General features: G+C 43.5%; 2 protein-coding genes across 9 annotated transcripts in view; one reads left to right on the forward strand and one right to left on the reverse strand.

Moving 5' to 3' along the window:
* Znf174 (zinc finger protein 174) overlaps window positions 1–3,593 on the forward strand; it is a 9,755-nt gene extending 6,162 nt beyond the window's left edge. The window contains exon 3 of the mRNA XM_050125146.1: window positions 1,571–3,593. Within this exon, the coding sequence (XP_049981103.1) occupies window positions 1,571–2,169 (599 nt within the window). The 3' untranslated portion in view covers window positions 2,170–3,593. The remainder of the gene's footprint in view (window positions 1–1,570) is intronic.
* Znf597 (zinc finger protein 597) lies at window positions 232–26,958 on the reverse strand. Of its 8 annotated transcripts, none has more exons than XR_007589134.1 (4): window positions 26,811–26,958; window positions 15,674–15,800; window positions 7,416–7,551; window positions 232–941 (listed from the first exon to the last, which is right to left on the reverse strand). XR_007589134.1 is itself a non-coding variant. In XM_050124873.1 (4 exons), the coding sequence occupies exon 4, from the start codon at window positions 13,648–13,650 to the stop codon at window positions 12,586–12,588; it is 1,065 nt and encodes a 354-aa protein (XP_049980830.1). In that variant the 5' UTR covers window positions 13,651–13,700; window positions 13,819–13,922; window positions 15,674–15,800; window positions 26,811–26,958; the 3' UTR covers window positions 11,934–12,585. The 8 variants fall into 8 exon arrangements, 7 of the variants coding, with proteins under 7 accessions (XP_049980830.1, XP_049980692.1, XP_049980614.1 ...); XM_050124873.1 differs by lacking the exons at window positions 232–941; window positions 7,416–7,551 and adding exons at window positions 11,934–13,700; window positions 13,819–13,922; XM_050124735.1 differs by lacking the exons at window positions 232–941; window positions 7,416–7,551; window positions 26,811–26,958 and adding exons at window positions 11,934–13,922; window positions 16,407–16,462; window positions 16,587–20,058.
* Window positions 26,959–26,990: the final 32 nt, after the last annotated feature.

Raw genomic sequence — 26,990 nt, forward strand, 5'->3', positions numbered from 1 at the left:
CTCCGTCAGCACAGCAGATCTGAAGCCGGCACTGCTTTATTTTCTACCTGTTGTACACAGAAGAGAAGCACCCATGTTTTCTACACAGAAATTATTTGAAGATTAGATATGAGGATTTTATTTATTTATTTATTAAAGATTTCTGTCTCTTCACCGCCGCCTCCCATTTACCTCCCCCTCACTCGTCAGCCCAAAGAGCAATCAGGGTTCTCTGCCCTGTGGGAAGTCCAAGGACCACCCTCCTCCATCCAGGTCTAGTAAGGTGAGCATCCAAACTGCCGAGGCTCCCACAAAGCCAATACGTGCAGTAGGACCAAAAACCCATTGCCATTGTTCTTGAGGTCTCAGTAGTCCTCATTGTCCGCTATGTTCAGCGAGTCCGGTTTTATCCCAGGCTTTTTCAGACCCAGGCCAGCTGGCCTTGGTGAGTTCCTGATAGAACATCCCCATAGCCACTTCTTACCTTGCAAAATCCTCAGCCTGAAGGGGGCATGCTCCCATCCCTGCCTGTCTTACATTCCTCTCTCCGCCCAGCCATATCACTTCCTGTTTCCTCCTCCCAAGTGCCGGGATTAAAGGTGTGCACCCCACTGTCTTGCCTCCAGGTTAACTAGTAGCTGGCTCTGCCCTCTGATCTTCAGGCAAGCTTCATTTGTTAGATCACAAATATCACCACACCACACCACACCACACCACACCACACCACACTCAACAATCACATCTGCCCGGCAGTGCCGTGCTGAATGGGGTATGTAGCATGGAAACACACCTTCCATTTCGAGGTCCTGCTGGAAAGTGCTGTTGCTGATTCTCCAGTTTCCCTGGTCCATTCTACTTCACAGCCGTCTTGATCCTCAGTTCCCCCGGAAGCTCAACAGCGTCTCTAATTAGGCCACGTGCCTACTATATAGTTCAGTCTCTGTGCACCTAGGCTGTCAACGCTGTAATGAGAAACACACAGCAGTCACTGGCTTTATTATTCTTTTGAAGTGAGGAAGGTTGTCAATCTTCGTCCCTGTAAGGGAGGGAGATTTATTCAGATAATCTTTAAGTACTGGAATTTTACTCTTTAGCCAGGTACAGCAGTACAGGTCTGTGGTCCCAGAAACTTGGAGGATCACTTAGGCCCTAGAGTTTGAAGCCAACCTAGACAATACAATAGGCCTGGTTAGTAAGTAAATGAACATGTCACTGTCTTCTTTGTTGTTGGTATTTCATTCCAATGTCTTTGTTTTTTGTTTGTATTTTTTTCCTTGTTATTTCTGTTTTCCTATACCTTTCCCCCCAAAATAGGAAGAGCAGAGAATTTGGTTCCTAACTTTACTATAGATTAGGGGCACTCTCGGGAACTAGTTAACAGTGCAGACTTCCAGGCCTAACCTTCAGATTCTGACTCACCAATGTCAGGGGTGAGGAACCTTTTTATGGTTCAGAGGAGTCTGATGGCCTGTAAGTTACCTGCAGAAGGCGGCCTACCCTGACAACCCTCCCCCCAACAGACTTCATACTTCTTTTGCTGAAGCTCTTTCTTCTAAGCACAGAAAATGAAGCACATTATTTCTGATTGTAGAGGCCTCCAAGACGAGAAGAGACAAGGAAAACCCACAACAGGAAGGGGCAAAAGGAACAGAGACACATGCGGTGTCACCCGCGAGATCCAAAGTGGGTAGTCTGCACGGCCCTGAAGCAAGATGGGTGAGCACGAGTGAACCCCAATTGTCACAGAGGCAGGCCAGACCCCCAAATGCTCAGAAGGCATTTGCTCACTACCAGAGGCACTGCAGAGAACTGGACTATATCAGCAACCCCCTCAGAGGCTACCCACTGAGAGAGTTAAAGAAAAGCAAAAGAGGCAGAAGAGGCCTGAGCAGCCTTCTGCAGTGTCTTAGCCACCAGGCGGCCCACGCGGCAAAGAAACCTTACAAATGCGATGACTGTGGGAAGAGCTTCACGTGGAATTCAGAGCTGAAGCGACATAGGCGAGTACACACAGGAGAGAGACCCTACGTCTGTGGGGAGTGCGGAAACCGCTTTGGGAGGCAGTCAACTCTGAAACTGCACCAGAGAATCCACACTGGGGAGAAACCATACCAGTGCAGCCAGTGTGGGAAAAGCTTTCGCCAAAGCTCAAATCTCCACCAGCACCACAGGCTCCACCATGGGGACTAAACAGGTGCTGAGTGCTTTAGAGGCCCAGGGAAGGGCGGACCTGTCTCTCCTTTTCCTTACTTGCAGGTAAATCACAGAGCAAGGGGCCCTTGGGGAGTGATGGAGCCTGTCTGCAAAGCTGCCTGATCCGGGTGTTGGGGAAGGAGAACTGTATTGTCAGCAGAGTGGGGACTAGTTACTGAGAATAGTTAGGCTGAGCCACAAGCGGTTTTAATTAATTTAATCGCTCATTAATTAAATTCTTCATGTTGCTTTGTCTTATAAAATACAGTTCTCATGTGCACTCTTGAGCAGCTCACTAGAATTTCAAGAAAACACTCACTGGGGAGACCTCTAATAGTCTTTCTGCAACTAACCTTTTTGTTGTTGGTGGTGTTTTTCATTAATTTTTATTTATTTTTGAGGCAGGGTTTCTCTGCCCTGGCTATCCTGGAACTCATTCTGTCGGCCAGGCTGGCCTCAAACTCAGAGATCTGCCTGCCTCTGCCTCCCCAGTGCTTTGATTAAAGGCGTGCGCCACCAACTGGTAGATAGCACCTTTATTAAAAAGTTGTATTTGAGGGATCTTTTTTTTTTATAGCAAACTTTTGATTTACTTCAGTCCCAAGATACAAGGAAAAGCTCCAGGGAGAAGTAAATAGTGTTCTGGTAGACAGGGGAATCCTGCCTGTTTTTTCTCAAGTAAGACATTAGCTTTAAGACTGTGACTGGCATTTTCAGTGTTTACAACTAGATTATGGTGATGGCTACACAACTCAGTGACTCCAGGAAAATTACTGAAATAGGTTAATTTATGATAAGTACTTGGACAGCATTTTTTAAATGACAGAATACTATATTTATATAGTGTTAGTGTTTCAAAACTGGGTCAGGGACACCATCCTGTGCCAAACTCTTGTTTCCTCAAAGTAGACAGTAGAACCCAGTCAGTACCACTCTAGGCGAGGCATCCTCTTCCTCGGTCAGGCAGACAGGATGCATACTTTGTACAAACAGTAGGAGGTGGCCGTCCAAGCCACTGCCTTTATCTTCAGTATCAGCCTGTCCTTACTTCTTCCCCAGCCCGCATACGAGTACTAGCTGGAACCTATAGTTCTCCCCACCAAGCACACATACCCTTCCCTTAAGGGCAGCTTCACTGTTGTCTCTGGGTAACTTCTGAGTCTCAGTCATGTCTGTATCCGTTCTATAGCTGCTGTAACAAATGACCGCGAGCTTGGTGGCTTAACCCAAAATTTCTCTTGTACGACTGGAAGAAGCTAAAGTCTGGAATCAGCTTCACTCGTCCAGAATCACCTTGGGCAGGGCTTTCTTTCCTTCTGGAAACCCTGAGAGGTGGATCAGCTTCCTTGACTTTTTCAGCTTCTAGCAGCCTCCGACATTCTTGGACTCATGACCCCTTCATCCTCAAAGTACATGTTTTTTTGTTTGTTTGTTTGTGTTTTTTTGGTTTTTTTTTTTTTTTTTGGTTTTTCGAGACAGGGTTTCTCTGTAGCTTTGGAGCCTGTCCTGGAACTAGCTCTGTAGATCAGGCTGGTCTCGAACTCACAGAGATCCGCCTGCCTCTGCCTCCCGAGTGCTGGGATTAAAGGCGTGTGCCACCACCGCCCGGCCTCAAAGTACATTTTTTGACTCTCCATCTTGCCTAACCTTGTCCTGGATCTCTCTTAGAAGGATGCTTATATTTGGCCTAGGAGGATAATTTCCCCATCTCAAGATCCTTAATAACACCCACCAAATGTTCCTTTTGCCATTTAAGGTGACATTCACTGGTTCAGGGATTAGGGTATGAATGTATGTGGAAGACCGTCATTTGTCCTACATACCATGTCTTTGTATCTTGGGTCAACTTGGTCACCCAAAGGGGCGAGAAGGAACTTAAGAGTTGTTTACAAGGGTCGGCATAGGAGACTTCCTAGAGTTTTGTGTCTTGGGGTATTTTATAGAGCTAGTATGTTTCCTCTCTTCAGATTACACATCAGTGCTTCTTTAGTGTCTTTGGGTACCTGTTCGACTGTAGACAAACTCACAGTCAACATCATTCTTTTCCAAAGGGTGTCAAGACTAGGACACCAATTGCCTCCCTGCCTCTAGCCCAGTTTCCTTTACATAGGGCTCACATCAGACAACTGATGGCAGTAAGTGTTATTCTTAAAAAAAAACGATCCCCGGGCGGGTTGGCGGAGCCTGCCATAAGAAAGCGGCTACAGCTATCCACCAGCGGGAGGGCACACGCCACGCCCGCGGTGGCCGCAGGTAACAGACACGTAAACACAGGAAATAGCCATAAGTATTTATTAAGGAAGAGGGAGAAGGAAAGAAAAAGAGATAAAAGGAGAGAAAAGAGATAAAAGAAGAAAGAGACAGAGGAAACGCGTGCGCACGCCAAGGAAGCAGAAGGAGCAAGGGTCCCAAGATGGCGACGGGCAGGTCAGAGGTAATGGGAGCGGGCGTGGCTAGGGCAGGGACCGAAAGAATAACAGTAAGTCTGTGCGCAGATGTGGGGTCCCCTTGTCTCCTTTGCCTGTGCACGCTTCACCAGAGCCTCAGCAACCAGTCTTGACCAACCAACTTTCCTCTTCCTTTTGCAGGACCCCAAAATAAGAAAATAGCGTTTCTCCCCTCACATGCACCGCTTGCTCCTAGGCATGCCGTTGGTTGTGCCTAACACATGCAATGTCAGGTTAGGGGGGACTCCTGCTTCCAGTGTTTGACCCCTGAGTGACCCCCAGGGAGACCCATGGAGAAAGGAAGCATTGGCAGACAGTGGAGGTCTGTACATCTGAAGAGCATTTTCCCATCCACAGCGGATAAGGTGCAAACCAGTCTCACAATACAACTGTCCCTCTCAACAACACTGGCAATGACTCCTCACAGAATACACTTAATATTTCCCTCTAACTCTTCCTGAAATCGAAATGCTTCCTTCTTATTGCGTCACTGAAGCACTGCACATACCAGACAACGTGTGCATTTGTGGCACATAGTGCAGTGGCGGCAGTATAGTATTCATCACTGTGCAAGTGTCATGGCAAGCTCATGTTAGGGCACTGTCAGTATCACAGAGAAGTACTCTTCAACGTTAGCAGTCACTCCCTGTGCCCTCACTCCTGTGCCTGTGGCTCCTGGCCATACACACTATCATGTCAGCACTTTATTCCTTTTATTTCCTAGGAGCCTTGCATTACATGAAGGGGCATTCAGCTCAGCCACTGACTGAGGGACATTGTGGAACTGCACTTTGGCTCATGTGAGCAGAAGAGTGCTGCTATGAACACTGATATTTAAGTTATGTTTCATTCCTCTAGGGTACATGCCTGAAGGTTGATTTGCTAGGTCATGTGATAATCCTGTTTAACTTTTCTGGGAAACAATCAAATGGTTTCCAAAGTGGATGCGTATTTTACATTTCAACCAGCATAAGGGTTCCAGTTTCTCCACTCCTTCAACATGGTTTATTACTGCCTTTTGTTAGTTTGTTCTGAGACAAGGTCTCATGGCTGGCATACAACTCACAATCCTAAGGATGATCTTGAACTCGATCTTTCTGTCTCCACCTCCCAAGTGTCAAGATTACAGGCATGTGTCACCATGTGCAGTGTTCCTGGAATGTGCCTTGATTATTGTTATCTTAGTCAGTGTGGAGTGTGTGTCATGATCTTGACTTTCCTTTTCCCTAATGACGTATTTGTTTATTATATGTTTATTTGCTTTGAAGAAATGGCTATTCAAAACTCCCCTCCTCCCTGGTGTTCTGAGACAGCGTCTTGCTGTATAGAACTCACTATGTAGATCAGGCTGGCCATGAATTTGAGATAATGCTTGCTGCCTCTGTTTCCCAAACCTTTTGAGTTTTGTTGTTTTTGAAACAGAGTCTTGCTCTGTAGAATAAGCCAGCTAGGCTTACCTTGAATTTGCAGCAATCCTCCTGCCTCAGTCTTGAGTCCTAGGATTACAGGTGTGAGCCACCATAACTGTCTCTGTAGCCAGTTAAAATGGATTGTCATTTTTGTTGTAAGAATTCTTCAAATATTCCGGAATGATGTCCTTCTGAGATATATGACTTGCCAACAGTTTCTCCCATTCTTTTGTAATGCAGAAGATGTTTTGTTCATTTGTTTGTTTGTTTTGGTTGAGACAGGGTTTCTCTGCAGCCCTGACTGTTCTGGAACTCACTCTGTAGACCAGGCTGGCCTTGAACACAGTGATCCACCTGCCTCTGCCTCCCTAGTACTGGGATCAGAGGCCTGCCCTCCCACTGCCCAGCCTGTAATACATTCTTGTACAATTGTTGTTTTGCAGTGGGGGTTGATACAAACTCCTGTGTAACCCAGGATAGCCTCAAACTTGCAATCCTCCTGTCTTACCCAGTGGGATGAGGGATTATTGGTGTACACTCATGGCCAGCAGTACACATCTGTAATGAAAACAGCTGTCACTTGCCAAAATCCAAGGGACCAAATTTTCAGTTTCCTAATTCCCAGTAAAACAGCCTGACATTCCTATGAATTAAGAAGTTTAGGATCGGAGACTGGAGAGATGATGGCTCAGCGGTTAAAAGCATTGCCTGCTCTTCCAAAGGTCCTGAGTTCAATTCCCGGCAACCACATGGTGGCTCACAACAAACTATAATGAGGTCTGGTGCCCTCGTCTGGCCTGCAGGCATACACACAGATAAAATATTGTATACATAATAAAAATAAATATATATATATATATTTTTAAAAAGTTTAGGATCATCTGTGCAGTGGTGGCACACTTGTTTAATCCCAGCACTCAGGAGGCAGAGACAGGCAGATCTCTATGAGTTCAAGGCCAGCCTGGTCTACAGAGCAAGTTCCAGGACAGGCTGCAAAACTACAGAAAAATCCTGTCTCGAAAAACCAAAAAGTTGTTTAAGATCCTTGGAACACAGTTTATACCAGTTCCTCACAGTTCTCTGTGTCAACCATGCATGGCTTGCAGTCCCTAAGGGAAATTTAAATATCTATTGCGATCATTCTGCTGTTTAGGCTTTGGAATAATACGTTCCCACTGAAATAAAGATGGTATTAGTTACTTCATAAGCAACAGATGTCGGTAAGTACCTGGCATACATTTTTTTTCCAGTCATAGGGATTGAACTCAGAGATTATTTTTCTATTGTTGTTGCAGTTTTAGGGAGAAGAAAACCATAATGTTCAGAATTCAGATACTCTAGACCACATCTCATAGCCAGCCAGACAATTAGGAGTAGGTCTGATTACCATTTATTGTTTCTTTAGTTTCTTAGGTCTTTTGTTAGTATAATTTGATGTTTTGAGATGGGGTCTCTCCGTGTTGCCTAGGCTGGTCCCAAACTCTTGGGCTCAAGCAATCCTTCTGCTTCAGCCTCTTGAGTATCTGGAGAAAAAAAGCACTTGTTATTTTATTTTTTCCTTGGGTTTCTGTCTTAGTCACTGTCACTTAGTTGCTGTGACGAGACACCGTGACCATGGCAACTTAGAAGGGAGATCATTTACCTGGGCAGTGGTGGCACATGCCTTTAATCCCAGCACTCGGAAGGCAGAGGCAGGTGGATCTCTGTGAGTTTGAGGCCAATGTGGTCTACAGAGTGGATTCTAGGACAGGGTCTAAAGCTAACAGAGAAACCCTGTCTTGACAGACCATGCCTCACCAAACTCCACCGCTGGATAGCGAACCCCAAAAGTCAGCACGGTGCACAAGCACTGATGGAAGCAGACACCAGAAGTGGCCTCAGGTGCCGGCTTCTTGCCCGCTGGCAAGGCAAATGGCAACTGGTAGACATGAGCTCCAACCTGTACCACTGGTAGCTGCTTGGCCAGCCTATGATCACTCCAAGGCCTGGGAAACCAGAAGAGAGAATTTACCATATTCCTTCCCCAGCTGGGCTGGTCTGTTAGAGAACCACTGCCTGGTGGAGCTAGAGGTACTTGGTCCTGTACCGCTACCTTGCAGCTAAGACTGGAGTGCTGTCTTGGAATAATACTAGAACTTTATACTGAATTCCAGGGAACGAGACACGTTATTTCCTTTATCAAGTGGGGTAAAGTAATTCATTCACATTTTCTAAACTATTATCCAATTAGCTTTTTTGAACTTACCTTTACTACAACCTAAAGTCATTGACATATACATTTTAAGTTTACAACCTTGCCACCATCACAAGATAACATTTATTGGATAATAATTTGCACATCAAATGCACACAGTCACAGTTGAGAGACTCCAATCTAGAACTAAGACCAATAGGAATGTGTCAGAAACAGTAAAGCTGAAAGAAACACAGAAAGCGCATACAGAAAGCGTTAACTAGGCATCAAGATAAATAGACATGGGAAAGTATTTTTAGGTTTCTATAAATGAATTAGGTTGTATCCCTGTTCTCCCTAGACCGTTCTTACAGACAAGAATCTCAATTCAAAGAGACAAACACCTGTAGTTAGCCTTAAAGAGATAGATAATAGTCATTTTATATTACATAAATAGTTCTAATATACAAGACTAAAACAGTTAAATATACACTTTATAAACAATTTTCCATTTTAACAAATAGTCAAAGCAAAAGCAGTTTCCTAATGAAATCACTGCAACATTCAAAATATGTTTTTTTTTTCATAAAAGCTATACCCTACATCTCCCTTTGAATACATATGCAGTAAATCAGATTATTTAAAGCAAAGTATCTTTTCAGATTGTTTGGCATCTTACATTACAGTCACCAGACACTACTACTTAATTTTTTAAAGAATTTTTTATGATTGACTTAACTTTATGTGCAGTGGTGTGAAGGTGTCAGATCACCCAGAAACTGGATTTACAATCACTATGAGCTGCCATGTGGGTGCTGGGCATTGAACCTGGGCCCTCTGAAGAGCAGTTGGTGCTCTTAACCTCCCAGCCATCTCTCCAGCTACTACTACTTAATTTTCTGGAACTTGAGGCGTCAAAGACAAAAATGTCATTTGTTTTAACTGCCTGAGTTACTGAGCCAGCTGTCTTCAGGGCACATGAACAGATTGTTATTTGTAGCAGCACAGTTCTCAACAAAATGATTCAACACCACAATATAAAGTGCAAACACTGGCATCTAACTTCCACTGGGAAATGCTGCTGTCATCAGTGATGACAGTTTAACACAACTCGGTATGCACAGATCACATTAAAGAACTGTCTTCATCACATTTACATCATCGCATCAGCAAAACCCGCCAAGTTTGAGTTCATTTTTTCAGTTCAAGTTTCCACACTTCATAGTGTCAACGCCCCTCCTACAACATGTAATTAGCCGACCATTCAGAGGGTCAACGCCCCTCCTACATGTAGTTAGCCGACCATTCACAGCAATACACATACATTCCATTTTTATCCCTATATTGACGGTTTCCAATATGTTATGAGCACCTAACATAACTTATCCTGGGTTAAGAGATTTCTTATGTGATCTATCCTAGTGGGCAATCCAGTTAGGACGAAGAAAAGGCCATTATCATGAAAGTAGCTGAAATACCATTGCAGCTCTTCCTTCAATTCCTTGGGTGCAGAGCAGCTTGAGAATAACGTACAACTAATGTTTTTAGAAACAAGTGCACAATAAGGAAACAACTAAAACTGTGCCTATTTCACAGTAACTGTGTTTTCCTTTTCTCTGCATACCAGTCACCAATAATATACCACAGGCCATTTAATTCCTCTCACATATAGTGATGACTTTTATAAAAGTGTCTCTTTCCTAATCTTCCAAGTCTGGAGAATGCAGAAAGCTACAGACACTGAGAGGTCACTGTGAAGCCACGTGAAGATGTGCAGCAGCACCTGCAGCACAGACTCACCTGCTTGTGTTTCCCTAGCAGCAAAGAAAGAGGGTGACAACTTCCATCTTTAGGTCAGCCACATTAGTCCGGGTACCTTCTGACACCTTTCTCGTTTGTTCTTTAGTAAGGGCCTCTTTGCCAGTTCCATTCCCCATCCTGTAACTCAAGGGTCTTCACGGAAATATTAGAGCCTGCGCAGTAGCACACCGCTTCCCTGCTCTGAGAACCAGACAGTGGGAAACTAACACTCTTGTGGCTGTTTCACAACAACCATATCCCAGAGTTAGCTAAGTCTTGAGAGTCTTACAATTCAAAGTATCTTCGACGAAGGGCTGAAGAGACCAGAAGGCTATTTTAAATGTGAGACCCCCACCTCCCTGACAGAATGATGGTTTATATCCTAAATTTGGAGAAACAGCCAGGTCTGACCTTGACATACAGATCAGTCTCAGCTGTGGACAAACTGAAATAGTGATCTCCAGGAGAGGGACGACAGGTTGAGGCAAGGCTGTTGATTCAGTTTCCTCACTCAGCAACAGTGACCTTCCTGTCTCTAGTAAACATGAAGCGCTTAGTTGCGCAGCTGGCATCTTTTTGTACATAAAATCCTCAACCTGCTCTTCTGTAGAAGAGACGATTCCCAGGTACTACATTTTAGCCACTGGCCTTCAAGAGGGCTTTATTTTTGTGCATGAAATTTCCTAGCAGTAATTCCATTTTAGTAAATACCACATTTTTACAGTCTATTTAGACAGAATGAAATCAATCATAAATGCATATTAGCCAAAAGACCATATAGTTTTAATGATAGGTATATAATCAATTTTGTTGTAAAGTGTAGTTCTGTAAGAATGTATACTTACAACATTCTTTGGTTCTTTTAATAACCACACTATATGACAATATTTTGTTCTAATATTTATCTGTGATACTAGTACCTAAAGACATATGTGTTATCAGTTATTTTGGTTAAAAACTCAATAATCCTATTGTATTTTTCTTTGGAAGTGGACAGGAAATGTTACAATTTAATAGTCTCTAGCCACTTCGTGGTGTCATACATCTTTCAGCACTCAGGAGTCAGAGGCAGGCAGATCTCTTGAGTTTGAGGCTAGCCTGGTGAACAGAGGGAGTTCCAGGACAAGCAGGGCTATACAGAGAAACCCCTGTCTCAAAATGGAAAAAAAAAAAACAAATCTCTGGTTTGATACAGTGACAAGAATTTCAAACATGAAGCTGTAGAGAGTCTTCTGTTGCTTTTTAAGAGCAATGAAATCTAGTTTTGGATAAGAATACGGACATAATGGGCTTCAGGTAGTAAGTCCCAGGGCAGCCTCCATGCCTGCAGTTCCCCTCCCTCCCCAGCATCCTTGTCTCCTAGTGTTAACCTGTGGCACAAATACCAACAGATAGTGCAGTGTCACAAAATGTGTGGACTTGGGAATTAGAAAGCCCCTGAATTTAGATGTCAGCCTCACCAGTGTGACGTTTTGTGTGCTTAGCAAAGCATTGACTTTACTTTCTGAAAGCTTCCATTTATTTGTAAAATGTGGACAGTCCTTTTCTCTCAGATTCTGTTGAAGATTAAACAAAATAATATATCCACACTATCTAGCATGCTCTCTTCAAAAAGTAGTTCTAATTACTCATAGCCAGCCAGGATGTGCTTCAGTGGAGATCTAGAGGCAGATCCCTTCAGAGAGGAGCAAGTACTCCCACGAAGTTTAACTGCTAGAGAAGTCAGGGCTTGCCCCTGCCATCAGGTCTGAAAATGGGAAATCCACAAATAATGTTATCCAGCTGTTAACTAGCTGCATATGATGGTACATACCAGTAATCCTAGCACTTGGGAGATGTGAACAGGAAAATGATGATTTTTGAGGCCAGCCTGGGCTACACAGCAAGAACCCCCCCCCCCCCACACACACACACTTAAGAAAACAAAAGTGGTCCATTTGGTAACTTTATATGGAGTCCTTAACTAGAAATTCACAGTTCAAACAAAATAGTCCATACAAACATTTCACTGAAATAATTTTAACAAGAAAAGTACAAAAACAAATATAAATACATTCATTTTCCTAGATACTACATGTATAGAACTGGCAAAAAAATAAATCTCCTCTTCCTAAAATTCTTAGAAACCAACTTTTTAAAAAAAAAAATGTAGAAATAACCTTCATTTTAACAAAAACTGGAATTATTTTGGTTTTTGAGACAGGGTACCACATTTAGCTCTGGCTGTCCTGGAACTATGTAAACCAGACTGGTCTCAGACTCTCAGAGATCCACACCTGCCTCTGCCTCCTAAGTGCTGGAATTAAAGGTGTGTGCCACCATACCCAGCAGTCAAAAGCCAAATTTTAAAGTTTTCTGTTTCTCTGGCTCATATAAATGAAATCTGATCAGGAACTGAGTTCAAATCCTCACTTCACATGCTATGTATGTAACATTATGTCGCCTCAGTTCTAATCAGAGGTAATAAATAATACTGCCTACGTTACCTGGAATGTGTGTAAAGTGCTTGCTTAGCGTAACGCTGCACATAAACGGTTTCCCATCATAAAGACACTAAGAAGCTCAACAGTGGCAAAGCTTGTATTTACTTGGTGTTTCTCCTGTGGGTTCGTTTGTGAGTGATGAGATGCAGATTCACTCGGAAGCTCTTCCCACACACCGTGCATTTGAAGGGTTCTTCTTTGATGTGCTGCTTCTCATGGGATGCAAGTTCTGAATCTAAAGCAAAGGTTTTTCCACATGTCTTACACTTATGAGGTTTTTCCATGTCGTGAATGGTTTGATGAGAAACAAGCTCCGAGAAACAAGGAAAGGTCATGTCACAATCAAGACACTGTAAGGGTTTGAATCTGGAAAATGAAAAAAAGTCTTCATCATCAATACTGCAGTTCTTAGAGTCCTCCTTATGATCCTTCTCAGGGAGAGCAGGGTATGAGGGGTGCTCCAAGCTCTTCTCACACTGGGTGTGCTGGTATGGGGTGTCTGATGAGCCTGTGTTTTCAGGCAAAGCCAGATTTGTTTCCTGACAGTATGGTTGATCACGTTCAGCACATTCGTAAGATTTTTTATCATTATGACTCTTCTGATGTTCCGCCAATCCTGGGAGCCACATAAAACCTTTCCCACATACATTGCATGTATATGGGTTCTCCTTTATATGGCTCTTCATGTGCCGGGACAGGTGTGACTGCTGCCGGAAGCCGGCATCACACTTGGTACACTTGTAAGGCTTCTCGCCAGTGTGGGTTCTCTTGTGTGTCCTCAGGTTGGCTCTGTGACTGAAGGTCTTCTCACAGGTACTGCATTTATACTTTTTCTCTTCTGAATGGATTTTCTGATGCAAAACAAGGTATGTGTTATCACTGAAGCTTTGGTCACAGTCAGGACACTTGTACACATTTGTAGCTTCTTCCCAGGGAACTTCAATAATATCAGAAAGTGTTTTGACTCCTAAACACTGAGATAATTCTACTAATGGGGTTTGGTTTTCAATGGTAACTAAGAGGCTTATAACCTTGGTCTTACAAGTCAAAGCTCCCCCTGACATCTTCCTTTCATGCATTCCAACGTCATGCTCAGATTTTTCAAAGTAGTGGCCATGGGGTGAAGCAATGGAGTACGTTTCTAGAGACAGCTCTTCAAGTTCCATAGACTCTAGGCTTAACTGCTGACTGGTCTCAATCTTGTCTTTCCCTCCTGCTGATAAAAGCAAAACAAAGGAAAACATAGACACCACCTTTACGCGAGACACTAGAGAAAGAATAAGTTAAAGTAGTTACTCTGAAGACCAGAAACTGAACACAGGTTAGCTAATTACCCAGACACTAATAAATACAAAAAAATCAGGAGCCAACAGGCTCTCTTGACTTCCAAAAATCAAAAGTCTGTCCATGTGGGTGGACTGCAAGGTTCCAGGTCAATCTGCAAAGAGAAGGAGCAGAGAATGACTCTAAGGGTCTGGTAAGATGGGTACCGAGGACAGTCTTGGTAGGCAGTGCCTAGAAATGGAGTTTTTCTGTTTATTTAGGTTTTAGGACTTTTTCTTCATCTCAAATGAGAGTTGAGTAGTCAAAACTACTAGAGAGCAGACATATTTATCAGAAAAAAGAAGACAACTATTTTTCTACTTTAATAAACATCCAAATATTAAAAATAGTTTTATATCCTAGAGAGTCTCTAAAATTTCATCCTCCGTGGAAGAATGATAATAAAGGTGCTGTGTAGACTTCAGGGAAATATTCTGATCTCAGGGAGGGCTAACAAAACCTAAACCCAGCACAAAGAATCCTTTTTAAATATTTTTCCCAACATAGCCATCACTAAATACCCATAGGTATATAGCTGCAGATTCAACTAATTGCAAACTGAAGATTTTCTTTATTTCTTTTTGAATTTTGTAGGGGCTGGAGAGATGATTTAGTTGTTAAGAGCACTGGCTGCTCTTCCAGAGGCTCTGGGTTCAATTCCCAGCACCCATATGATAGCTCTCAACTGTCTGTAACTTCAGTTCCACGGGATCCAACACCCTCTTCTGATGTCCTCAGGCAACAGGCATGCACACGGTACACAGACAAACATGGAAGCAAAATATTCACATACATAAAAATAAAATAAATCTTTAAAAAATCAAAACAAAAGATAATCAACATCTAAAACTCCAGTCAAACTTTGCCAGGCATGCAAGGAATAGGAATCCTCAACTCATAACAAGGAGAAAAACCAGTCAATAAAAATAGATCCAGAATTGGCATATGATTATAATTAGTGTGTCCACATGCCTTTAATTCTAGCACTTGGAGGCAGAGATGGTGGATCTCTGTGCATTCAAGGCCAGCCTGGACTACATAGGGAGTCCAGGACAGCCAGGGCTACAGAGAGGCCCTGACTAAAAAAAAAAAAAAAAAATCAGCAAAGAAAGTAGCTATTAAAAATATACTACATGTTTATAAATATATTTATAATACATTTATAACTATAAACATAAATTTATAAAATAAACATTTAAGAGAAGGTGGAGAAGAACATGAACATGACAAAAGTGTAAAATATAAGTCATGAATTATGAAAAATAGTTTAGGTACTCAACCCTCCACAAGACATATTGTCTATTCAGGTGTAAGGATGCTGCATATGGTTACCCTTAGGTGAGAAAAGTCAAAACACCCCCTTAAAAGAAAATTTGTTCCCAATTTTTAGCAAATGACAGTAATCTATACCTAATGAAGTTTTTCAAGTAAAGCTGACTTTAAAAATTATTTCAGGAAATTACAAGGTACTGGTACATAGTATATGAAACCATGGTCACCACAGTAGACTGGGTTTCTTTCAAGAAATCATTTAAAGGCTCAGGAGATGGCTGGGCAGATAAAATGTTCACTGTGTAAACTAAGGAGTTTGAACCCCAGCACCAATAAGACAGGTAGATGTGGTCCACCTGTTACCGCAGCATTCAGAAAGTGGAGAGGGGATCCCAAGGCAAGCTGGCTAGCCGGACTCAGAGTATTGAGTGACTGAGAAAGAACACTTGACATCCTCTGGCCTACACACACACACACACACACACACACACACACACACACACACACGTCCCACTTCACCACCAATGTGGACAAGTCAAAAAATTCTCATCCTAGAACTGATGAGAGTTCCATAAAACAGGAAAACTGTTTTACCTGTCGAGTCCAAGTCCTCAAAAGGCTCCAACGAGGCTTCTCCGCTGTTGGTCTTCTGGGCAGGCTGCAGACTCACACATTCCTCTTGAGAGAAATACACATCCAGATCTTCAAATAGCAACGGTCCCTAAAACAGGAGAACCCTGTTAGTACAAGAAGCTAGCAGTCAGTTCCAGTGTTAATCTAGGAATGCTGAAAAGAGCTAAACCCTTAACATACCAAAAACAAAGGGCTTGCTGTAAAATATTCCTCAACGAGGGATTCTACGAGTAGGGTTAGAAGGGAAATCATAAACGTAAAATTTCAGACAGTGGTGTGAGGACCAAGACAGTACACCGTGAGAATGTAGCTTTTCCCGAAAAAACAAAAAAACAAACAAAAAAAAAAAACAAAAACGAGTGAACAATTCTTGGGGAGAGAAAGTTAGGTAACGATGCACTGAGAAGAGGGGAAAGAGGAGTGGGGGGGGGGGGAGACGGGCCAGCCCAGTAAGAACCCCGAGATGGGTTTCTGGAATTTCCTCCATCCTTTGCAGTCTTGTCTGTCTTTCTCCTCACCGTGATTGCTCAGCCCCTCCCACCACTTCAAGATCTAGTTCGCTCCTAATTTTTAATCGGCGCGTTGCGGTGATTAAAAAATCACCTAGACGTTATCATCATTGTTCAACAGGTGTGGAGCCTAGAAATCTGCCGCTTGAAGAGGCACTCCCGCAAGACGCTTTGAGGACTGTTACCCCTTGTCAAGAGCTCTGCTCCCCATCTGGTGATTCTCAAGAGGAAGTCGGTAAGCCTAGAAACGAAGACAGCTTGGTTTGAACGGGCTATCTGAGGAGGCAGCCACGAGTGGGGACCTGTGTGTCTAACCCAGCTCCGAGGAGGCCAGGCAGCTGTAGGAAAATAACGACAGAATTCACCTGGTCATCTGACGTGGGGCGCGTGGACGCCATCTGAGGAAGCTAAGGGGTCCTTCTTCAAGTCCCCACGATGGGACAACACAACAAGCGGAGAGAACAGTCCCTAGAATCTACGACTCGGCTGCCAGGCCTTTCCACTCTCCCCTCAGGTTCCTCGAAACCCTCAAGCTCCTTTGAGAATCGGAGGTGACGGCTTCTTCCAAAGCAGCCTTGAAACGGACCGCTCACCCGCTCTGGGGCACAGTCAGTCTCACCCTGCCCGGCAGAAGCGGCCCGAAGCCACGCCCAGCCGAGACGCGACAAAGGAGGCGGAGGCCACCACAAAACTCCCACGCTCCCATGCTCCCCACGCAGAAGCCGTGGGGAAACCGCCGGAAGCGACGCGCCCCCGGCTCACCATCCTGCATCCTGATTGGTCAGCGTGCTCCCAAGGCGGCGGTCCTTCTTTAATGGACCAATTGAGCAGCTTCCCGAGGACCAGCCTCGCACCGGGCAACTGAGAGACGTTACTTATTCCTGAGCTTCTACAAGCAGCTATTTCCGGTTCCGTCGGCTGGGTCTCCTTGGTGAGTGCCCGGCCAGTTGACGGGATCAATTGGAGCTGTAGGCGTCCGAGGTACCTGATGATGCCAGAACAGAGGCGGGAACACCCTGGAGTCGGTCACGGAATGTAGCACACAGACGCTGTGGGCCTGAGGTTTTTATCCGAGCGGGTGAGGTGAATGAGAGGCCTCCAGAACTAGCTTGGGCCCGAGCCATGTGTCTCAGATGGGTTGTGGGGTCACGGTTACTAAGAAGTTGCCTTGTGCAATCGGAAGTACAGGCCAGGTTACCCCAGTTGCTAGTGTCCGACCCAAAGTATTTTAGGGGCACCGGGCATTGTACCCCACAGACGTATTCAATAGAATGACTGGGACCCTTAGCTGATATCGAGCTGATTTCCATCGTTTTGTACCTCACACTGGACCTGCTTCAAGCAAATGTCTTGTAACCGACATTGAGTAGTGAATTATAGATTCAAAATAAGAAAGTCGCTCTTTCCAGAACTGCCGCTAACTGGATAACTGTGTCCAAATGTTTCCTTTATGGTATTGAGGGTGAACCTATGGCTTCACACATCGTAGACAAACACTCCACCGCAGCAGATGTCTCCGGGCCCCACCCTTTCTTTTTAAACTTTAAGAGGTTGATTCAGGCTCACCTCGAATTCACCGTGTGGCCCCAGCAGGCCCTGAATTGAGGCTCGTCTTGCCTCAGTAGCCCTCTTGTGGGCACCCACCCAGACTGGACAGCTTTTAACTTTGCTCTCCTCCACTGCAGAGTCCATGGTGCTTCTCGTTGGTAATTTAAAATATAACATTTTTTAAAAATTGCCAGTTTATGAAGGTGTTTTGGGGAGGAGAGCAACAACAGGATTAGTACCTTGAAAATTCTGAATAAATCCCAATTCTCTCTCACTTTATCTCTTTAGAGATAGGGTCTTAACTCTATTGGGCAGTGGTGGCGCACACCTTTAATCCCAGCACTCCAGAGGCAGAGGCAGGTGGATCTCTGTGAGTTCAAGGCCAGCCTGCTCTACAGAGCAAGTTCCAAGACAGCCAAAGCTACACAGAGAAACCCTGCCTTGAAGAGCCCTTGTAAGTGTTAAGTGCCAGGCCAAATAAGTGGAGCAAGAAGCATGAAACATGCAAACTTGGAACTTGCTTAAAGAGCTGAGACAGAAAGTCTGTGGTGAGCAGAGATGGGAACCAGTAGTATACTTGCCTACCATGGTTTGGTCCCCAGCTCCACACCTCGGGTGTGGTGATGCACGTGCCCTCTACTAACTGGTACCTTACAAACTGAGTGGGGCAGAATACCAGGAGTTCAAGGTCATCCTCAGTTCCATGAGATGTCTCTCAAACAAATAAACATGTCTTCTTGATACTTTTGACCATTACCTGACATCTGGAGTACTATTTACTATTTATTGCTTGTCTTGCTATTTTTCTACCACCATTTTTTGCCTCATTTGTATTAACTGAATATATGAATAATTTTCTCCTTTCCACATTGTGAAGTATGTTTCTTTCATAAATTTTTTCCTGGATACCTAATATATGCAGTTAAAAATGAATCCAAATCCACTTCCCCTAACAGTATATTTCTCTGGAGATGCCCAATACATTGTAATAGCAAAACACTCCCATTCTGCTGAATTTTTATTATAAATGGATGTTGAATTTTTGTCTAATAATATATGATTTATTGTTTATTAATGTATTAAGTAACTGTGTCATAGAATGTTAACCCAACCTTATAATTCCTGAAACAAATTTAAAAAACTTAAACATCCTTCCATGTGCATAGACACTGAGACACACACAAAAATCTAAAAAAGTCCATCATTTGCAAGATTTTCCATTTTGATCTTTAATGGTAATATCAATGGCAATAGTAAAATCTATATGAATGGAAGTTTTCTCTCTAGCCCAGTGTCGTCTTTCTGAAGATCTCAATATATAAAGATCACATCTTATTTAATTAAAAGTAACTTAAGACTGGTATGGTCTGGCATGGTGTCACAGTCCTTTAATCCCAGCAGTCAGGAGGCAGAGACAGGCAGATCTCTGAGTTCAAGGCCAGCCAGTGCTGCATACTGAAACCCATCAAAAAAGAAAGACTGGTATGGTGCTATATGTCCTATAACCCCTGCACTCAGAAGTTTGAGGCAGAAGGATGAGCTTGAGGCAAACTGGAGATATATAGCAAGAGCCAATCTCTTTCTCACACACATAGAAATACAAACATTTCTTCAATTATAAAAGTAGACCATGTTACTTTTTAAATTGTTATTACTGAAAGATAGATGGGATTTTTAAAGACTTGGTTGGAGGTTAATGAGTATATCCTTCATTAAATAAAAGTTATTTGAATATTCCAGTTACTCTGACATTAAGGAAATAAACAAGTATTTAGTATTTCATCATCTCTTATCCAGTTGTTAGGCCTAGTCTCAATGTTAGTGGAGGACCAGAGCCTCCAAGGTACATAACATTCTGACACCAGACACTGCAGTTACCTGGTCAACTTCTCCCACCTTTGGTCCTGACTATAAGTGGTATTATCCATGATGATCCATCTTATATGTATGAATATTTTTGTCTGCACCTATGTCTGTATTCCACATGCGTGCCTGGTGCCTGCAGCGGTCAGAAGAGGGTGTCGGATCCCCTGGAACTGGAGCTACAGGCAGTTAGTTGTTAACTACTGGGAGGGTGTTGGAAGATGAGCCTGGGTCCTCTAGAAGAATAGCAAGTTTTCTAAACTGCTGAGCCATCTCTCTAGTCCTATTTGTGTTATTTCATAACAGAAAACCTTCTTTGAATTTTGGAAGTAAAATATATTGACTCCTGTTTTTCCAGGATTGGATATATTTTTCTTTTAATAAATGTATAGTGTGTGTGTGTGTGTGTATGCGTGCATGTGTGCATGAATGCATACCCGTGGAAACCAGAGAATAATTTTCAAGTGTCAGCCAGGCCAAGGTGGTGCATTCCTTTATTTCCAGCAGGGGGGGGGGGAGGATGGGGGGGGGGGGGTGAGTTCAAGGTCAACCTGGTCTCCAGTTCCAGGACAGCCAAGGCTACACAGAGAAACCCTGTCTCAAAAAACAAAACAAACAAAAATTTTTAGTGTCACCTTTAAGACCACTGTCTACCTCCTTTGAGATGGTCTTTTTTTTTTTTTTTTTTTGGCTGGAGCTCATCATTTAGGCTAGACTGACTAGTCAAGAGTGCCCAGGGATTCTGCTGTCTTTATCTCCCTAGTACTGGGATTACAAGCACCTAGCATTTCCATGTGGATTCAAGGACTGAACGTATTGTCGTGCTTACAAATGCTTTACTGCTTGAGCTGTTTTCCCAGCCCTCTCCTGGTTTTGATCCATGTGGATAATAATAAATCTTTTAGAAATACAAGCCTGGATAATCTGCTCTACCTCATGGTAGTCATGTGGACTATTCTCTCCTGAATACTTCCAAGGCATGGAGTGTCATTTCAATTGTATTGTAATAAATAAAGACTTCCTGAAGATCTGAGAGTAAAACAGCCCCACTGCTCAGCCTTACAGACCAGATTGTGGTAACACACACCTTTAATCTCTGTAGCCATAATGACACGCACCTTTAATCCCAGTAGCCACACTAGTTGCCACAGAAACTGGGTGGTGCATGCCTTTAATGACAGTGTTGCACGCTCTGAATCCCAGCCCTAGAGAGGATTATAAAATGGGAGGAAACAGCTCTTAGACGTGCAGTCTCCTTCTGAGATTCCAGGAGGCAGGATCGCCTTTTCAGACTGAGGTTGAGGTAAGAGCCAGTGGCTGTTTTGCTTTTCAAATCTTCAGGTTGAACCCCAGTTTCTGACCCTGAGCTTTTATTACTTAGTGCTTCAAAGGCAGAAGTAGATGTTGGTCAATAAACTGTCTGCTGAGCTTACCAAGAAGAAGCTTATTTTTAAAGTTTGTTTACTAGGTTATGGAAAAGATGTGTTCAGATGTTTCCTGGAAAGGCTGCTTTTGAAAAAGTATTGCCAAGAAAATTGTGATCCAAATGAAGGACTTGTGGATTTTAATGATGAATGGTGTCATTGAAACAAATTTGTTCCTTGGCTTTTGTCTTCAACAGCTGGCATACTATAAAGGCCCTGGGTGGATATTTCATTGCAAAATGAGGACAGCACCTTTCAGCGTTGTTGAGAAAATAAAAGAATATATTTGAAGGACTAGCAGAGTATTTAACATGGCAACTATATATTCACTCACTCAATGCTAAAAACCTACCGCTTCCACAATAAACACTTGTTAAAATCTCTCCCTTCTTCCCTCCCTCTCTCAGGCACGTGTGAGTAATAGCAAATCTTTAAAGCAGAGTGTGTTCTGAATCCACAGTACCTGGTTCCTCTGTAAGTGAGGGAAAGAACTGAACTTCAAAGCTTGGCTCATGTTCTTCGTTTTTGTTTTAGTATGTGCGTGCCTACACTGTGTGTTGCAGTAAGAATGCATGTGAGGGCACAGGACAACCTTGACTGTCACTCCTCACTCAAGGAGGACTGTTCCCTTTTTTGTTTGGGGTTTTGAATCCTTTACTGGCCTGGCACTTGTGAAGTTACCTAGGCTGGCTGGCCATCCAGACCCAGAGATCTACCTTCCTCTACTTCCCCAGTGCTGGTATTACAGGCATACTACACCTGTTATTTTTGTTGTTTGTTTTTATGTGGGTTCTAAGGATCAAATTCAGGGTTCTTGTGCTTTAACAGCAAGTTTATGCAGCCCCACTTTGTTTTTGAAACATGGTCTCATGGTCCACCAGGCTAGTCTAGAACTTGTTATTAAGCCCGAGGCTGGTCTCCAATTCCTGGTTTCCCTGCCTTGGAAGTCCTGATTACAGGTGTGTGTCATCCCAGTCCAGAACACACTTGGATTTTATTTCTGAAGAGATAGTATTTTAGCATGAGAATAAGATCCATGAAAAAAATATTTGGAAACTGGTGAACATGATTACCAGAGATTTCTAGTAGAATCAGAGGAAAAATCTCACCATCATTCTTTAATTCTATCTAAAATATTTGCCACACACATGCACTGCTTTTTAAAAACTGGCTTAATGTCATAAAATTACTTTGTGTGAAGTCAGACTTAAAACATCTTGGACACACTTTATAAAAATCATGTGAGGTTTAAATATGATTTTAAATTGAAAAAAGATGGAACTGGACATGTTGGCAACTATCTGTATAATACCAGTACTTGGTAGAGGCAGGAGAATCAGGAATTCAAAGTCAGGCCCAGATGATAAGTTCAAGGCCAACCTGGGTTGCATGAGAACATGTCTGAAGAAGAAATTGAGAAAAATAATCAAACATACTAAAGCTATACACAAAAGTAAATGGTCCTTTTCCACCTCTTGTCTAGACAAGAGTACTCACTGGCCATGTGTCCTGCTGTGAATGAGAAGTCATTGGTAAAAAGCTACCTAGCAGACAATTAGGTTTGTTCCCAAAATTAAAATGTGGCTAATTAAAAACAATTTTAACTAATACTCTAGGAATTTTTCCTAAAGAAATGTACATGGTCCCCAGCTTAGCATGCCTCCACACAAGTTTCTCAGCCTTCCACTAACAGATCATTACACATTTAGTGGAAATCATACTTCATCTTTTGGTCATTTTCTAAGCTATGTGATACAATACTTTGCTGAGGTGTTGAGCAGTGGGTGCTACAGCATCCAGTCCACCCTATGAGCAGAGCAGTGTACTTACTATGTTGCCAAGATTGTTTGGATATAGACAGCCAACAAATGACAGGAGATGTCAATATTCTATTATAACCACAGGCTTTGTGTTAGATGATTTTTGCCAAAACTAGAGGCTTATGTAAATGTTCTAAGCATATTTAAAGTAGGTAAAGCAACGATGTTTGGTAGGTTAGATATAAATTCATTTTTTATTATTTTGGTTTTTTGAGAGAGGGTCTCATGTAACCCAAGCTGCCCTCAGATTCACTTTGTAGCTAAGGATCACCTTAAATTCCTGACTATCTTGTTCCAATTCCCAAAGTTATGGAATTATAGATATGCATCACCACATCCAACTGTTAATGCATCGTGTTTGTGTATGAACACAAGAGTGCACTCCCAAGTGCACAGGTATATACACACATGCTTGTGAAGACTAGAGACAGATGTCAGTGACTTGCTCTATGGCTCTCTACCCTTTTTTGTTTTTGTGTGTGAGACAGGGTCTCTCACTGAACTTGGAGCTTGTCATTTTGGCTAGACTGGCTAGCCCCCCTGATGCTGCGGCTCTGGGGTCAACACTGTGCCAGTTTATGTGGGTGCCAGGAATCTGAAAGGGCCTCATCCTTGCACAGCAAGCCTTTCCCTGAGCCTTCTCCCCAGCCCTAATTCATTTTTAGCTCATGATACTTTTATCTTATAATGGGTTTATCAGTGTATCCTTATTGTGTATCTAGCAGCCTCAGTAATCAAAGTATGTAGCTGTGTCTTCTGACTTTCAGTATTCCTCATCAATGCCTAAACAGTGTTAGGATAACATAATCACCAGTCTCTCCCCATCATCCACCGACTCCCTTCCTCAGACAGAGCAGAGGTAAGGCCGTGGGCTGGTACCTTCCAGAGAAGGTTTAGTATCTCTCAGGGATGGAGTAAGAGAGCAGTACTGCATCCTTCTGCTAGGGGCTGGATAGAGCATGAGGACCATGAAGATGACTAAGGCCGACTATTAAAATGCCTACTGATTCTGTCTTTGGAAATTCTTGGGACTTCAGAGAAGAACCAATCATGTAGTTGAAAGCTTGCTGATGAACCGGGGCCAGAGAAGCCCGATTCCATCCCTGTCTCCAAGGCTAAGGAAGCACTGGGGAGAATTGAGGCAGAACTGAGGATTTCTCTTTGAGGGCCCGTGCCTGGCAGCTTGCCAGCTTGCTCCTACTGCAGTACTTCTAGCAGTCTGCCTGTCAGGGAGCCAGAAGTGAAGGGGCTGTGAGTAGTCTTAGGAGCCGAAGGGGAAAGAAACGGCACTCAGCATGGGGGTTCCTGATGGGACAAACTGAAGGAGGAGATGGCAGGTTTGTTCAAACTTTAGCAGACTCAATTCAGTAGACGGAGAGGGGGGGTATTCATTACAAAGCTAGTGAGTGGAGGAGAAATGTTCAAACACATCAGAAGATAATGAACCAGAAGGCAGAGTTTTTGGCAGCTTAGTACTGCACTGTGCTGATTCAGATTAATCCCAATGACCAGAGATGCCCCCCTCCCCTTCTCCCGCTTAGGGTTAGCTGAACTAATCACTAGGTCAGGGGAGAGCAGAATGACTTTAATTGATTAAACCTTCAAGATGACTTTGGAACCGAGGCTCAGGGTAAACATACCCACATGGGAGAACATAACATGCATTTATGTATTTATTTATTTATTTATTTTAGGAGTTAGCTACCTTTCCTGTCACTGTAATACAAGTGTTGACTTGTCCCAAGGATAAATGAGTTTTAGGGCTGGGAGATTGTTGAAATAAGGAGCGGCGGGGCTGCGTCCCTAGCACCCCGGCCGCCTGGCTAGCTTATGCCCGAAATAACAACACACAAACTGTATTCATTTAAACACTGCTTGGCCCATTTCTATCCAGCCTCTTCTAGGCTAATTCTCACATATTAATTTAGCCCATTTCTAATCATCTGTGTAAGCACCCCAAGGCGCGCTTACCGGGAAGATTCTAGCCTACGTCCATCCTGGGTCGGAGCTTCACCCCATGTGTCTCAGAGAGCAGAGCTATCTCGCGTCTGTCTGAGGAGTCTTACCTCACTTCCTCTTCCTCCTGTTTACTCCTCCCACCTATGTTTTAACCTATCAGGGCAAGCAGTTTCTTTATTTAATTAACCAATGACCTTCCTCCATCAGGAGATGGCCTAGTGAATAAGACACTTGTTGCACAAGCCTGAGAAGGAAATTTAGGTCCCTGGAGCTCATATAAAAGCTGGACAAGTACTGTAGTCTCCTGTAATCCCAGCACAGTGGAAGGAGAGACAGGGAATCCCTGTGGCTAGCTGGGTTAGCTGGGATTAGTGAGCTCCGGGTTCATAAAAGGACCCTGCTTTAGTAAGAAAGTGGAGAGCCATCAAGGAAGATATCTGACATCAACCCTGGGCACATGCACCTGTGCCCATACACATTCAGACATGCTTGTGCATGAGACAGGATCTCATCAGACACCATGAATTTTTCGAATATGTGCAGCCAAGGCTTTGTCCGTTTATTTTATAACCCTGGAAGCCAAAGAATGTCTTTACTCTGTCATCACCCAGGATGTGCTTCTCAGTCTTTAATGACCTGTGAATGCTGTGGGATGCCACTTCTGAGGTAAATACAAATTCAGACAGCATGAGAGGGTCTTCATTTTTAACAATCGCCAAGGTGACACAGATGCTGAACCCCTGCCCAGATAATGTGATGAGGATGCAGGCAGGATTTTGCCTCTTCTCTGTCACTGAATGGGTTTCCCCTTATATCCTACCAAGGGGGGGGGGGGGGGGGGGGGGGAGAGAAGAAGAGGGGAGTAGGCAATTTCCTTTTCATAGCCTCACCTTTTTACTTTGAAATTTTCAATCTGAATATTGAGTAATGGAGTAGGCATTTAGCATAGTTTATCACTGATATTTTAGCAGTGTTATTTCAAGGATGTGACACAAGTCGCATAGACCACATTCCTCTTGCCTTGGCCTTTCCTGAGCTGGGGTTACAGGTGTGTGCTAAGATCACACCAAGATCAATCTTAGATACTTTTCTGCAGCGAGATTAATTAGAAATAATTTCAGTAATGACACACAAAGCATAATTGTCTTGAAGGCTCAAAATGACCTGAATGGATCTAAACATGCTTTCCCGAGCTACTTGGATACAGCGGCATGTTTGTAATACTTCGTTCCACAAAGTTGGAAATTTAACAATCTCCATTTTGTCCGAGGGATTTTCCAGTCCTCCTTGACTATCATAAAAAGAAACTAGAAATACAGGCTGCTTTACATAAATTCTGCCAGCCATACACATCATGCTACACAAGCAAGAGAGTTAACTATTTGTGGCTGATTTATATCATCTTGTTTCACTACTCTTGGCTGTGTGTGTGTGTGTGTGTGTTACGGAGGATGGAACCCAGCCCCCATGCATAAGGTAGGTAGCTTTCTACCGTTTAGCTACAAATGCAATCCCAAAATTCTAAAATCTCAAGGAACACCTTACTTTTTAAAATGTTAAAAGAATATGACTTTGATGCTTCAAAGATAGCGTTGATTTACAGTCTGAGACACGAAATTTGAATGTGTTACCTTGGCTGTTAATGACATCTTCTCAGGGTTATTTTAGCCCTCGCCTGGACAGATTCTGTTCTTTGGGGATTTTTTTTTGGTTTTTTGTTATGTGGGTTATTGTAATTATCTGAAAGCAAAGGATAAACTGTTTGTCAACATGGGTTCCCTGGTAACAGGAACTGAATTATCTTTGGATTACACTGGATATCGAACCCCCACCCCACCCCTGTCCTGAAGGCTACTTGTCATCTGCCCGTTGCGGTGACAGCCCCAAAACTGCCCTTTCGAAGCTGTCAGCGCGAGCGCGGGGCGGTGCCATTGAGTAAAGGCTTCCACGATTGCAGGCGCCGGCGTCTACTAACCTCCAGGGAGAGAACAGTCCAGCGGCGGGGCCGGGCGGTTCAGCGTCTGGGAGGCCTCCTGCCTCTTCTGACCTGCTTGATCACTGAAGGGCGCAGAAACCGCGACCCGCGTCCACGCACGCACGCAAGGGCGACTCAGCACCTATCAGTTGTCCTGCGCTTCTGCAGCCGGCGCGGGCA

This window comes from Alexandromys fortis, unplaced genomic scaffold (genome assembly GCF_014885135.2).
Source record: "Alexandromys fortis isolate MF-2015 unplaced genomic scaffold, M_Fortis_MF-2015_v1.1 scaffold_29, whole genome shotgun sequence".
Taxonomy (NCBI): domain Eukaryota; kingdom Metazoa; phylum Chordata; class Mammalia; order Rodentia; family Cricetidae; genus Alexandromys; species Alexandromys fortis.

Bases quoted from the DNA above. Each gene is read 5' to 3' on its own strand.
- Znf597 (XM_050124448.1), bottom strand. From the start codon at position 16,619: ATGGCGTCCACGCGCCCCACGTCAGATGACCAG. The intron at 15,801-16,586 runs GTGAATTCTGTC...CTCCTGTTTTAG, and splicing joins GCCCCACGTCAGATGACCAG to GGACCGTTGCTATTTGAAGA. The intron at 13,701-15,673 runs GTAAAACAGTTT...TGCTTTTATCAG, and splicing joins TGAGGACTTGGACTCGACAG to CAGGAGGGAAAGACAAGATT.